General features: G+C 47.2%; 1 protein-coding gene across 1 annotated transcript in view; it reads left to right on the top strand.

The window, feature by feature from the left end:
• GPC3 (glypican 3) overlaps positions 1-12,967 on the top strand; it is a 157,714-nt gene that overhangs the window by 120,293 nt on the left and 24,454 nt on the right. Inside the window, exon 7 of the mRNA XM_050901495.1 lies at positions 6,465-6,618. Within this exon, the coding sequence (XP_050757452.1) occupies positions 6,465-6,618 (154 nt within the window). The remainder of the gene's footprint in view (positions 1-6,464; positions 6,619-12,967) is intronic.

Here is a 12,967-nt window from a genome sequence, read left to right on the forward strand (position 1 = left end):
CCACACCGTCCTGTTCCTTCCTACTGCCGCACAAAAACAAGCCATAAATAGCTGCAGGGTGGAAGGGGAAGGAACTGGATATAAGGTGAATGAGCTGATCGTAAAGCCTGAGTAATCTCTTTTTCACATGTGCCCTGTGATGAATGAGCATTTGTTCGGGTGGGGGAAGTGACACCTCCCCTGCCTGGGGGAGAGCAGGCAGGAGCTGGCCCCTCTGCCTGCCGTGGTGCCAGCGAGGGCTTAACCTACATGTCCGCAGGAGCATCCTGTCCCGGGCATCAGCCTGCTGTCACCAAACCAGAGCAATTCATAACGGCTTGGCAGCCCCTTCTGCTGCCGAAAGAGATTTACTGTCCAGTGCGGACTCATTTTAATTACTGCCAGCACTTAGGTGTCTTTATCTGTCTTCCTTTACCCATAGGGATGTTGTCAGTTTTGATAGCTAATCTGGAATTAAGCTGATGATCCATAAAGTAGGGCCACCCTTTGGCCAATAATTCACTGCTGTCACCAGCTTTTTTGGGCTATCAGGAGAGTGACCAGGAAAACTGATTTACTGACAGCAGAGAGCATCTCCTCTGGAGCCCGTGAGGGCAGTGAAGGGGATCCTGCTGCACCAGTAGACCCTGGGTGATGCACGGTAGGGATTTTTCCTGTTCCAGAAGATGGTATTTTGAGTGCTAGAAGTAAAGACTAAAACATTTTGATGGCTGAAGAGCCACAATATAAACTCAGAGCTGCAGTTCACCCCTTTTGGCACCTGTTGCCACAGGCTGGTGTGGAGCCCCAAGAGCAGTGCGTGGGGAGGGCATCCCAGGGCCGTCCCTTGCCCACCCTGCCCACAGCAGGCAGGAGGTGCTGCCTGGGGCTTGGTCTGCCAAGCGTGGCTTCAGCGGTACAAAACCTGCGACGTCTTGAAGCAGGCAGCACGGGAAGTGCAGAATTTGCTTTTAGAGCAGCTGATAAAACAGCTGATGTGCCCACCTTGTTGGTTTTCCAAGCACTGAAAATGACTTTTCCAGCTCCAAAGCCTGCTTCCACTTTATTAACATTTGGTTAGTGATCGCTCCTTGTTGTGCTGAGCTTGAAATAGGAGTACAATTAGGAACAGGTTTCTTCTCTGCCGTGTCTGTGCTGCCAAGGTGCATCCAACTGGAAGGGCCATAAGGAAACCACAATTCAGGTGTCCTCCTGCCAAAATGGGCTCTTCTATCCGTGGGCTAATGTTGTGGTCAGAAGGGCAGCCATGCCCGCGTGCGTGCACATGCACGTGTGTTCCCTCTTGCAAAACAGAAGTACAGATCCTGGTATTTGCAGATATTTTTAAAGTTTTAAATATCCTTATATTTAAATGGTATTTGGTGCTTGATGCCAGGGAACATTGTTTTTTTCTGTAATATGCGTTGCATTTTGTTGCTGCCCAAGAGGAGGAAAGCTCTCTAGATCTTGGAAAGAAGCAAGTGAAAATGATGCTGTTGATGTTGCGTTGTTTCTGCTGGTGCACGCTCCTGTGCCACCAAGGCCCCTGTCCACAGAAAGGATAAACCGAATGGAGCTGGGAAATAGGAAAGTGGAGTGGAGAGTACCAGCGAATCTCATGATGAGGGTTGGTTAAATAATAAAGAAAGTATTTGCTAATAAAAGATAATTTTTTCCATGCTATTTCCAGGGCTAATAAGCTGAGGAATTGGAGAGAATCGATTCTCCTGTTGCATGCTTGTGTATGATCAGGCCACAAAATTCAAAACACATGAGTTTTCAAAAAGTCCACAACTTCAGCCTTTTAAAATGGGTTCCTTTCCCCAATTCTTGCTTGTGATCAGATAATGACCTTCGTAAGCAAAACAACCCCAGCTGTATTTCATAATGGGAATATACTTCTGTACATTGTAATGAGCTGTTAACAGGGAACAGTATCGTGTGAAAATCTGCACGTTTCCCATGATGCTGCCCTGATTTAAAAGCCACCCATAAATTATTCAGTGTTGCAGATTTCAAGGTCAGGATTGGCCATAAGATCTAGTTTTTCTCCCCCAAAAACAATGTTTTCAGCAGGCTGGAATTTAAAATAGAAAAACCTGACCTGTCGGGAATCTCGGGAGTTGTGTGGGAAGTACAGCGGCATCTGTGTCGGGTACCCAAAAGTGTGTGGCCGGAGCGGGCGGCTTGCGTGATGCAAGGGGAAATAACACCTTTGCTCCTCCAAAACTCTCACCGAGGCTCCTGAAGAAAGGCATCCCAAGTTTTGCGGACAGTCATGAGTTGGTGGGTTTGGTTGAGTTTTGAGAGGTTTCTAGCAGAGCCAGGGGCTGGTTTTCACTGCTGGGTTGAGTTCCCAGGGTCCCCTTCCTGACGCCAAGCAGCACACAGACACACGGCTGGGGATCCAGAGGAGTTTCTGCACTAAGGCACTTTTTCCGCTGGATGTGAATACTTGATTATTAAGTGTATATTACAATTCTGAATATTATTTTAGCTGCAAGTTCGGTCTCCATCCTCTCCAGCTTTTTAGGTTTGATCGTATTCCAGAGGCTTACTAAAAACATGCGAAGAATTTCAGCAAAACTCTATGGAACACTTTTATTAAATTCTTTCAGTCATGCAGGCTAAATTAAATGACAGCTCTGTCCACCAAAGATTACAAATATCAATCAGACTTCTCCCCTAAACTCATGAAGGAATTAAATGTTTTTCTAAAAGTCTTCTATTCCCCTTAATAATCTGTTTGGCTGTTCCCTTTACGTATTTTTGAAGTATGTTGAAAGGGATGATTTCTGCCCTAAAGGAGCACAGTGCTTGTAGCTCACTGCTGATATTTCATCTGAATTTGTGGGCACAATTTTGGGTATTGCTCAAATTGATATTTGCAATACCACGGGCATAGTTTCCAAAAGGAGAAAACAGCTATTAAACTACAGTCCAAGAAACACAATGCTGATTTGTTTTCAGAGACGGGAGATTAATGATAAAAAGTATGTTGCAGCTCTCACTGTTTATGTTAAAATTGGAAAAACAAGACCAGGTGGCTCAGTGGGCTGGTGGGATGGTGAGCTCTGAGTAAAGTGGTTGTAAAGAATGAGGAGTTATAAAGATTTCAACATACAGTGGCCCGTCCAAATCCAGCTGAGTCATTACCCCTCATTGCTGCATCTGTTTTTGTCTGGTCACTGTATGGTTATGAATAATTGTGTAAATCACGCTGCAATGCCTTGGGGAGCTTTCCTTGCAGGAAGGCTCGGCGCACTGTTCCCATCTGGCTTGGTTTTTAAGCCTTAGGGAGACCACAGGACAAGCCGAGCGACAAAGATGTGTATGGAGACCAGCGGGGGCTGCCCGGCATCCCTTGTGCTGATGCCCCGGCGGCTGATGTGGCAGCGAAGGTACCGCAGCGCTGCCCACCCTGCCCATCCGGAGGGTCACGATTTAAAAGAGATGAGATTAGAAATAAAACTGATGTACGTCTGAGCCAGTGGAGCTCGTAGTCAGGAGCAAAGGCTGTGGCCCACGTGTTTCCTGCCATGGTGGTCTTTTCCAGCCTAAATGATTCTGTGATTCTGTGGTGGTTGTGCAGATGGGAGATGAATGCCCTGCAGACACCTCGGAGATGTGTGCGTACGCATGGACTCCCACAATTAGTGCTCTAGTTTACATCGGGTTCATTATAGTGTATTTTTGCCATTATGGTTTAGCAAAGAAGAGTAGATACAACTGTAAACTCTTACAGCTGGGTGAATTGTGATTAAGTTAAAGCCATCTCACTGTTACATACTACTTTAGCGATTGCCAGACTATGTATTTTCCTGCCTCTTACCATAGGCTTTAAACCACAGGACATGAATAAACTGTAATGTTAGGGTACAGTCAGCTCCGCGTGCTATTTAAGGATGGGGAATCTATGTTCAGTCCTCCAAATATAATTTCATAAAGCGTGCAGGCCATCAGGGAGGTTGTATAATGGTCGAAGAGCGGGACTGTGGCTGCTGCTCCGGCCGAAGCCGAGGCATCCGACAGCGTTCCTGGGTCTGGATGCACCAAGGGAGCAGGGTGGGATTTCTGCCCCGTGCCAGGTCTCCTGATAATGGTGCCAGTAGGTTTTGTGTCGCGGGCTTCATTTCTTCCAGAGCCAGCTGCGAAATTTGACTCATTGAACCTCCCTGTGGTTCTCAGCAGCTGGGGAGCGCGTGGCCGAGGATGGAGCTTTTGTCCTGGAAAAGGAAGGAGCAGCGTGATGCAGGGATGTCACGTTCACCCGATCCAAAGTCAGGGCCCGTGCGGCGTTTCTCAGAAAGTTCCTGTTTTATTGTGGCTACAAAGGCGGAGAAATTAAGCTGCTAATTTATGGCATGCCAAGAATAAAGTAGCAATACAAGAAATGCTCAGTAATTTTAATGTTTGAAAACACACAATTGAAAAATCCTGATTTTTCCCCCACCCCCTGCTGAGCTTATTAAATCTGAAAATATCCTAAAGCTTAATTCTCTCCGCCAGAAAGTTCCTCTGCTGTTTTGGGTAAGTAATGAAAGTTGTGCCGCTGAGCTGCGCAGTGGGGTCCCGGCTGGCTTGCTCCATGCCTTGGATGCAGAGGCGTGAGCATCCTGCAGAGGAGCGAGCATCCTGCTGCTGAGCGGTTGCGGTCCCCTTCCACCATGATAGGCTTGGGTTTTTAGCAATGGTGCACTGGGGCAATGGGTTCGAACTGGTGCGTGTTGTAATTAGCTGCTGTGTGTGGGAGACCCTCATTCTACCTTGAGCTGATATATTCTGTGCTGAGGACTGCTCTTATCTGTGGGCTTCGTTTGGAGGAGAGAAATACAAGTGATGGTGTAAAGGCTTGAGTGGTCGGCGTGTTCGGTTCCTGTGCAAGGTCTTCCCCATGCTACCCCCAGTGCTGCATTTGCCTTTTTTTTTTTTTTGGTTTGTTGTTTTTTTGTGGTTACGCCATATTCTGAGGAAGGCTTGTAAATGTCTAAATAAAATAAAATTCCTGAAAAGTGAACTTAAACAGTCTGAGCTAAAGCCTGTTGAAGGCCATGGAAACACATCCCCTGAGTTTTGGGGAGATGAACTGCATTTTGCTTGCTACCATGGATGTGGGTCCCAGCATGGCTGTCACGCCAGGCGGACTTTTGCACGTGCCAACGAGAGGTTTGACGCGTTGTTTAATGCGGCCGGGGAACCCGAAGGGGTCTCACGTCGAGCCATTTGTTTTTCATTACGTTATGCTCCTCTAATATAAACACTAAGGTATGTGGACATTGCTGTGGACAGAGCGAGCCAGATGCCGAAAGCATTCCTCCGAGGAATGTATAAACTTCAGCAGCTAAATATTTTAGAAACTGTTTTCTAAGGCTAGCTTAATAGTTTAAAAATATAACCTAGATTCCAGATATTAAAAAATGCCTTGAAAGGCATGCGTATTGCTGCAATAGATGGAACTAACTAAACCCGTGAAGTATGCGGAAGGCTCCCATTTTGCAATATCTTCTCTGTTACTTATCCTTTTCATTATTTTTTTTTTAGTGCTGAGATGAAATTCAAGAAGGCCTTTAACAGCAGAGTGGTAGTGATAGAAATTTTCAGCATATATTAACCGGCTGACTCACACTTTTTCAAAGTGGATCTGGGTTTATGATGAAATAGCTGGCTGCTTTCAGCAACAGCAAAATCGGAAAAGTCAGCGGGAAGAGGAAGCCGATAGCTTAAAACGTGTCTAATCCCTCCGTGCGCTGTGAAGGGGCAGCGTGGGGAGCTCCCACCCGTGTTTGGAAAGCAGTCGTGCTCAGCGGAGGTATTCGAGTCCCCGTCTCGGGGATGTGCAACCTGTCACCGTTAGTTAGGACTCAGCTTTAAAACATCCTTTAAAAGATCCTTTCATTGTGTTGCTTGGCTATCTCAAAAACTTTGACTAGCATCCTCTGCACTTCAAGAGTGAGGAATGAGATTTTTAGGTTATTTTTGTGGGGCGCCATACATACCCAAGAGATCTGCCATTTCCTTTCATGCATGTTACTTCTCAGATGGGAGATAGTCCCTGAAAGCAGTGAGAATCCCTGAACAGAGTTTCCTCTTGCTACGGTTTTTTGGCCCATCTGGCCTAACTGTGGACACGTGTTTTGTAGCCGACTCCAGAGCTTTGGTGACATTGGGGTCTCGCAGGGCTGGTAGACGTGCTCCAGCTCACGCGATGCTCGCCGGGCAGATGCCGAAGGGCAGAGTTACTCAATGTGGTTTTTCGTCCTCCTTTGGTTTCTTCCATTGAGGTTTTGTGTGCAGCTTTGTCCATGAATGAACCTGAGCTTATCAGTGCTTTGCCATGAGGAGCGCGATGGGGCCCTGTCCCACTGTCCTGGCTCCACTGAGCTCTGTTCCCCTCTTGTCACCCGATGCCCCTGCGAGCGCGGGATGAAGCGGTAGGGAGGGTGGAGGGAAGCTGTTGAATGGCTGTGGCACCTCATGTCTTTCAGCTGCTCAAAGGGATGGCTTTGCCCCACCGAAAAGCTCCAGGCAAAACCCCAGAGGAGGAGGAGGAGAGCGGAGACTGTGACGATGAAGATGACTGCGGTGGAGGCTCCGGGGATGGAGAGCTGCGAGTGAGGAACCAGCTCCGGTTCTTAGCAGGTGATGGGGACGGTGGTCCCGCAGCGGCTGCCCCTCTGGGGGTTGTAGGTCTCGGTGACGGTGCGGGGAGCTGCCATTTGGGGTCTGCTCAGGTCCGCTTGCTGCAGGCACCACTGATGCTCAGAGGCTGCTCGTGCTCAGCATCGTGCTGGCTGGCCTTGCTGCCAGCAGGGACAGCAGCAGGAGAAGTAACGCTGCTGCTTTTCCAGGTTGGTTTTGCAGGGGTGCGTTGAGGGCAACCCATGGGAGGGGGTTTGAGACAGATTGCAAACCTGCTGTCGGTCCCAGAGTCACCCTCTCCGCTCCTTCCCACTGCTGCCCACGCTCATGAGCTTAGAGATGAGCTTTTGTGCTTTCTAGAGGACATCAGAAAGTCGGTAAGGATTGTTTGACTGCAGCATACGATGGTTATTTCTGATCTAGGGTTTAGAGCCCCATGGTAATTTTTTACAAATAACTCATGCTCATTTTTCAGAAGTGATTTAGGTACTCACGAGCCTAAAATTGCATTGCTTGCCAGTACAAGTCATGTCTTTGGTTGCTTTGAAAACGGCCATGAGGCACTCCTAGTGCTTCGAGGCTATGTTATTAATACGGTAGTCGCTGGTCACCCATTGCGGGGAGAAAGCAAAGGACCGGTTGTGACTTGGGCAGTCACAAATGCCGTTGGCGTGCGCCTTCTCCCCGACCCACTAACTACTGTCATCCTGCTCGTGGTTCTGTGGAGCTCAGCAGCATCATCTGTTCTGCTTGCGTGAGCAAGACCAGGCGGTTAGAGGCTGTGTCCATCGTGGATGAGCGGTGTCTCCTGGATGTGGGTCTGCAGGCTGGAGGCTCGGCCCAATTAATGCTGGTTCCAGTGCTACGCAGTGCTCTTCGAGAGACCAGACAACTGAACCTGGATAAAATCAGCTTTACAGCTTTGAAGTTTAAGAGGCAAATTTGGGCTCTTAAACGAAGCACAGATGTTTATAAATTCCCTTCCATTGGTCTGGGATAATTAAAATATCCTTAATGAAGTGAGAGCTGAAATATTAAATGCCAGTTTCATATCAAAGATTATTGACACATTATGTAAAATATATAAAATACATATATTCAAATATTGGGTAAGGGAAAGAAAAGACTTTTCAAGTCCTCCAATCCAAGTCTGAAAGAGAAATCTAGAATTTGGAGAAGGATAGAATGTACTTTATTTCATCCAAGAACTAAATATCAAAGTGTACATTAAAGAAATACAGGTGATCCACATTGTCCTGAGTCGAGAGCAGAGATACGTGTTTCATTTTCCGTGATCTTTGTGTCACACCTTTATGCTATTTTTAATGTGTTTCTAATTTCCTCGTATAGCCTTCGCCATAATATCATCAGTGATCTCTGAAGCCAGGTCTATAATCCTTTCTGCCGTTTTCTGTCTCTCTAGGCGAGTTTAATTACTGTATTGATCTCCCTGAAAACCTGCTTGTCTAGCAATTTAGACCTCTCTTGTCAATGCGGTACGCGAACATGTAATAGGAAAAGAGGACTTGTCCTCCCTGTGCTACTCTGCCGGAGTGAGTTTGCTGCTGCCTTTGCTACAGGATGGGTAAATATTAACTTTAAAGCAGCAGTGGCTTTGGGGCGTTGTGTTCCTGGCAGGTTAAGTCTTTCAGGTTGCTGAGTGCGTGAGGTTTGTCCGACACAGCTTTTAGCCACCGACCGGCCTCGGAGGACACAAGCTGTGCCGTCGGGGTGGCCAGGGAGACTTTCTGGTGCTTCCTCACTTGCTCATGCCATAATGCTCTTTTTTTGTGTTTTGCTTTAGAGCAGAAAGGCGAAGCTGATCTGACAATGACAGAATCCTATTTGGTTGGTATTGGATATAAACTGTGACTCTCTTCAAGTTTTATGTTGGAAACAAGCCCAGGAAAAGTTGCTGATGGTGTGGAAATACTCACTTTCAACATTTTTGAGAATGATATTTCTTTTTACTTTGAAAGGGTATTTTTCAATTAATTTTTTTTCCATCATATCACATGTACATAGCACGAAATAAAAGGGACCAGAAACCATTCTGCGTTCCCCCCACCCTTTCCACAAATTCTAAATTTTAGGTTAGCATGCCGATTTGAAATGATGCCAGGCTTTGAAATCTGGAAATAGTTTACAAAATGAACTTTTACATTTAATATGGCTTTATCTCTCTCTTTCCCAAGGTGGTTACCCCGTAATAGAGGCAGAAAGGACTGGGAGCGGCTGGGGTTGAGTTACTGACTCCCTGGTTTTATCCCGTGCTGGATGCTCTGCAGTGTTAAGGCAGGAACACGGCAGGATGGAAGGGGGGGTCTGTGTTGTAGTGAAGTGGTCAAACCCCAAAACCCCCTTTGAGCATGTTTGAGTGCCTCTGCCGGCCCTGGGAGGTTTGCAGTTGGGGAACGCAGTTTGGGTGCTTTGCTTTCCTTTTCTTAGAGGCTTGTTCAGCTTAGGAGGAAATTTCCGTGGCCCCGTGATGGCAGTGGAGATGTCCTCCCTTACGAAGGGTTTCCCAAGCCTTGCAGATGGACTTGGTGATGCCTTGGGGAGGAGGAGAGGTGGGTGCCTCGGGCTGGCACTGAGTTTGGCCGTTGGTTGAGTGAAAACGTTGGCAGAGTTTGCCACCTCCGAGGTCTTTGCATCTCTTGGATGCAGTGGGAGTTTCTCCTGCTCCCTGGTGTGGGTGCCGCTGGTCCTGCTGGCTAACTGCAAACAGCTGCTCGGTACTGGCCTCACCAAGATGTCCCCTCAGAAGGTCTTGAAAATGTGGAGATGAAAAAAGAGCAAAAGAAAAAAAAAAAAAGTCAGTCTCGAATACAGACTAGTTTTGATTTATCGCCTGTTGTATAAAATGTAACCTTTGTTTCCTATTTATAATGAGCCTGTAATAACTGGACAGTCAACTTAAACTTTAATGATTTAAACATACTTGTAAACTGTCAAGTCAAAAGTTTGTGAGTGACTATAAACATATGTTGGTGAACCCTATATGCTAATAAATTCATTATTATGTTGCCCCAGTGGGAAACACGGAGATGGCAGGCTTTTTTTTATGATAGGTCTTTTATTGTTTGTCACATCTGTAACACATTAAGGATTTTGAAGGCAGATAATGTTTACAATAAGGGGGAGGACTGAAAACCTCCCAGCTCAGAGAAGAGCGCATCGTATTTGTCAATGGAGTAACCGTGGAGCCGGCACCCTGGCCGTGCAGCTCTAAAAATAGAGCTGTGTACATACACACACATATATTTATGTCACACCAATGGCAAATCATGCCTCTGAATAAATTATAGTATTTTCCCCCAAATTATGAGTCAGTGCAAATGTCTTCCAGGCTCTATGATGCAAACATGTGCTCGCACCCCGCTGGTTTCGGTTGTCCTGCATCGGGCACCCAAAGCAAACAGAGCCCGGGGTGGCTGGCGCTTCACTGCCGCTCCAGACAGCCACCCACTAATTAGCTCACCTCCGGCATTCTCACTCGAAATGCCACTTATAACTGACGAGCTCGTTGCCAGGAAGCCTGAAAATAAAACATGGGTGCTGGAGAGGCTCCTGCACGGGGCGGGCGGCTTTAGCAGGCGCTGGGGGAGAGGAGGTGCAGGCTCTTCAGGGGCTTTGCAAGGGTGGTGTGGTCCGGCTCAGCTGTGCAGGGATGCTGTGCCCCTGGGCATCTCACAAGCTTTGCCAGGAGGAAAAAAAATCCCTTTTAGTGGCCAGAGTGTCACCCGGGGAATGTTTCGAGTGATCGAGCAACCCGGGGGGGGTGGGAGGACAAGGGGAAGATTTACCCTTCCAAAATATCTGTGTTAGGCAGTAACAAAAGTTGTCTTGGGAACAGATGGATTTGGCAGAATTAAGTAGAAATAGTTTGTCCTGGGAAGGGAAGTTGGCCTCATCCCATGAGATATGTAAGGATAGATGTGTGCAATAAAGATATATAAAGATGGCTCTGCAAGTTTGTGTGTAAAACAGCTCCCCTGCCTGGCTGTTCCGGCTGCATAACCTGCAGTTAGTTTTGCCTTTCTGCTCTCCCTTGGTTATTTCTAAGGGGGAGAGGGTGTTTGTAGTTTGAGCCCCCGGGGAAGCCCCGACTTTTCCTGCACCCTGCCCATTTGGTGCTCCGGCTGCCGCTGTGTGCTGCCAGACCAGCCGGGTGGGCTGGACCTCTGTGCGGGTTTCCAGCAATCCATGCCGTACCCAGGCGCTGGATGGAAGTCAAGATCAGCACAGTGTGTCCCTTGATTTACCCAGATCTGTAACTCTTTAATAGCTTCTGGCTTGCTTTGCCACTGATTTATCCTCTCGGCAGGGTTTTTTCGAGTGCTCTTGTCAAATTGCAGGCTTGGACATTGCCTCTGGGCTGGCCGAGCGTGGTCTCTTCCCCAGGTGGAAAAGCCATTTGTTGATAATCCGTTTGTACATGTTACAAAGGTGTGGTTGCTTCCAAATGGGGATATAGGCACGTTGCACAGCAGGTGATGTCTCCGGCAGCCACCTTCCCAGAGAGAAGGGGCTACCATTGTGTGGCCGTGCCCTCCGTGGGCAGGGAGTGGGACCCCCATGTTTTCTGCCTCGCACCATGTTTTTGGAAGCTGCTCTGAACCCCCGTGAGTTGCAACTTTCATCCTATTCTGCTTTTAAACATCTCCAAATGTCCCAGTAAACCATGCCACGGTTTAGAGGTCTCAGTGCTGAGATGTCATTCCTACAGCTCAGCCTTTGGTGACCTTCCTCTCATCACCCCGTTTTCTCCCAGGTTTATTTCTGGAGGTGCCGTCAATCTGAGCTCCTTCCACCCCCCCCACTGTGGCAGGGAACTGGAGATGCTGCTGCTGCTATGATGACATTTGAATTGCTTTTTCATGGGGTGCAAAAGGCTGCCCGTTTTGGGGAGCAAACAGGTACCGGCGCGTTTCCCTGCCGAGGTGGTGGCTGTGCGTGGCAGCACAGGACGCCAGGCAGGGTCACTTTGGGTGCAGCCCTCCTTGTTTCTGCAGCCCAGTCCTGCGGGAAAGTTTTCTTAGAAGTGAGTATTCGTGCTGGAAAAGAGGACGCTCCCAACCTGGGAGGAGCGCTCTGAGTCTGCCGGGGCTCACTCTGTGCACGTGCTGGGAGGCAGAACAACAGTAGTTAAAATATTTACAAGAGCATGTCTTCCCATCCTTTATCATGGTGATTGCTTCTCTGCAAATGCCTTCAGGGTGCCCGTATCTGAGCGGCTAGTATCTGCTGATACCGCTCTTCTCTCCATTTAGTGCTGGGTCTTGGGATGTTCATCTGTCTGCTGAGAAAGACGATCTCAAACACCTAATTGACTTTTAAAATACTCCTTCCACAGGTGGAAAATGTCCCCATCTGTGTGGATTTTGCTGACAGCACGGGGCCACGTGGCTGTTGTGCCTTCCCGCTGTACAGCCTGCAGGCTTGGATTGTCCTACTGAAAAATATCATGCGTACAATATCAATATTTATTGTACGTGGCTCTGCTCAGCCTTCAACAGAGGTGCCCTGTCCTTGGCTCATGCGGCGGGGTGAGCCATGTTGGTTTGATGCAGCATCCTTCTGCTGGTTTTTTCTGTTCTGCTAAAAGCTTTAGGACTTCTAAGTATAATTTTTGTAGTAGCAACTTTTTTTTTACTTTTTTCTTTCCAAAGAGGGTGCTGTTGAATGCTTGACTGAAGCACGGATAGCAGAAACATACTGTTTTACAAGACATTCATCCTGTCCCAGGGTGAAAAAATGACAAGGCCAAATGTCAGCTAGATTATCCTGATGGAAGAGTTGGAATCGTACCAACTAAAACAGTGCAATAGCTTGATTATTGCTTTTCTATTTCAAGTGTTTGTGTTTGTTGAAATTTCTCCTTTTAATGAAGATTTGGTTGGAAGTCAAGAGTTCTTTGTTACTGTCCAAATACAAGCTAGAAGATGGAGAGGGAGTCACATGTAGCAGTTGGCTGAATCTCTAATTGAGTGGCAAGTTCATTAATTCACTTTTGACGTCAGCAAAAATGATTTTTTTTTTTATTGACGGACTGGGAAAATTATTGGTGGCTTTCAGAGATGGGCTTGTTTATAGGATCCTTCAGCTGGCTGTTTGTGCTGCTGTGACTCTTCCAGGCCTCACATTGTACATAATGTATACATTTTGAAGGGTTCTTGTAACTTTTGTGCTGTGATTTCCTCCAAAGAAACAGTAAGTCCAGAATTGAAGAACTAGAAATTCATCTATCACAGTAAGTTTGCACTTTGAGAAAAGCTACATATATGCAAAAAAATCTACGAAATCAGCAAGTAAATCTACTGGATATATTAATCCCATGCTCCTATTT

This window comes from Gymnogyps californianus, chromosome 9 (genome assembly GCF_018139145.2).
Source record: "Gymnogyps californianus isolate 813 chromosome 9, ASM1813914v2, whole genome shotgun sequence".
Taxonomy (NCBI): domain Eukaryota; kingdom Metazoa; phylum Chordata; class Aves; order Accipitriformes; family Cathartidae; genus Gymnogyps; species Gymnogyps californianus.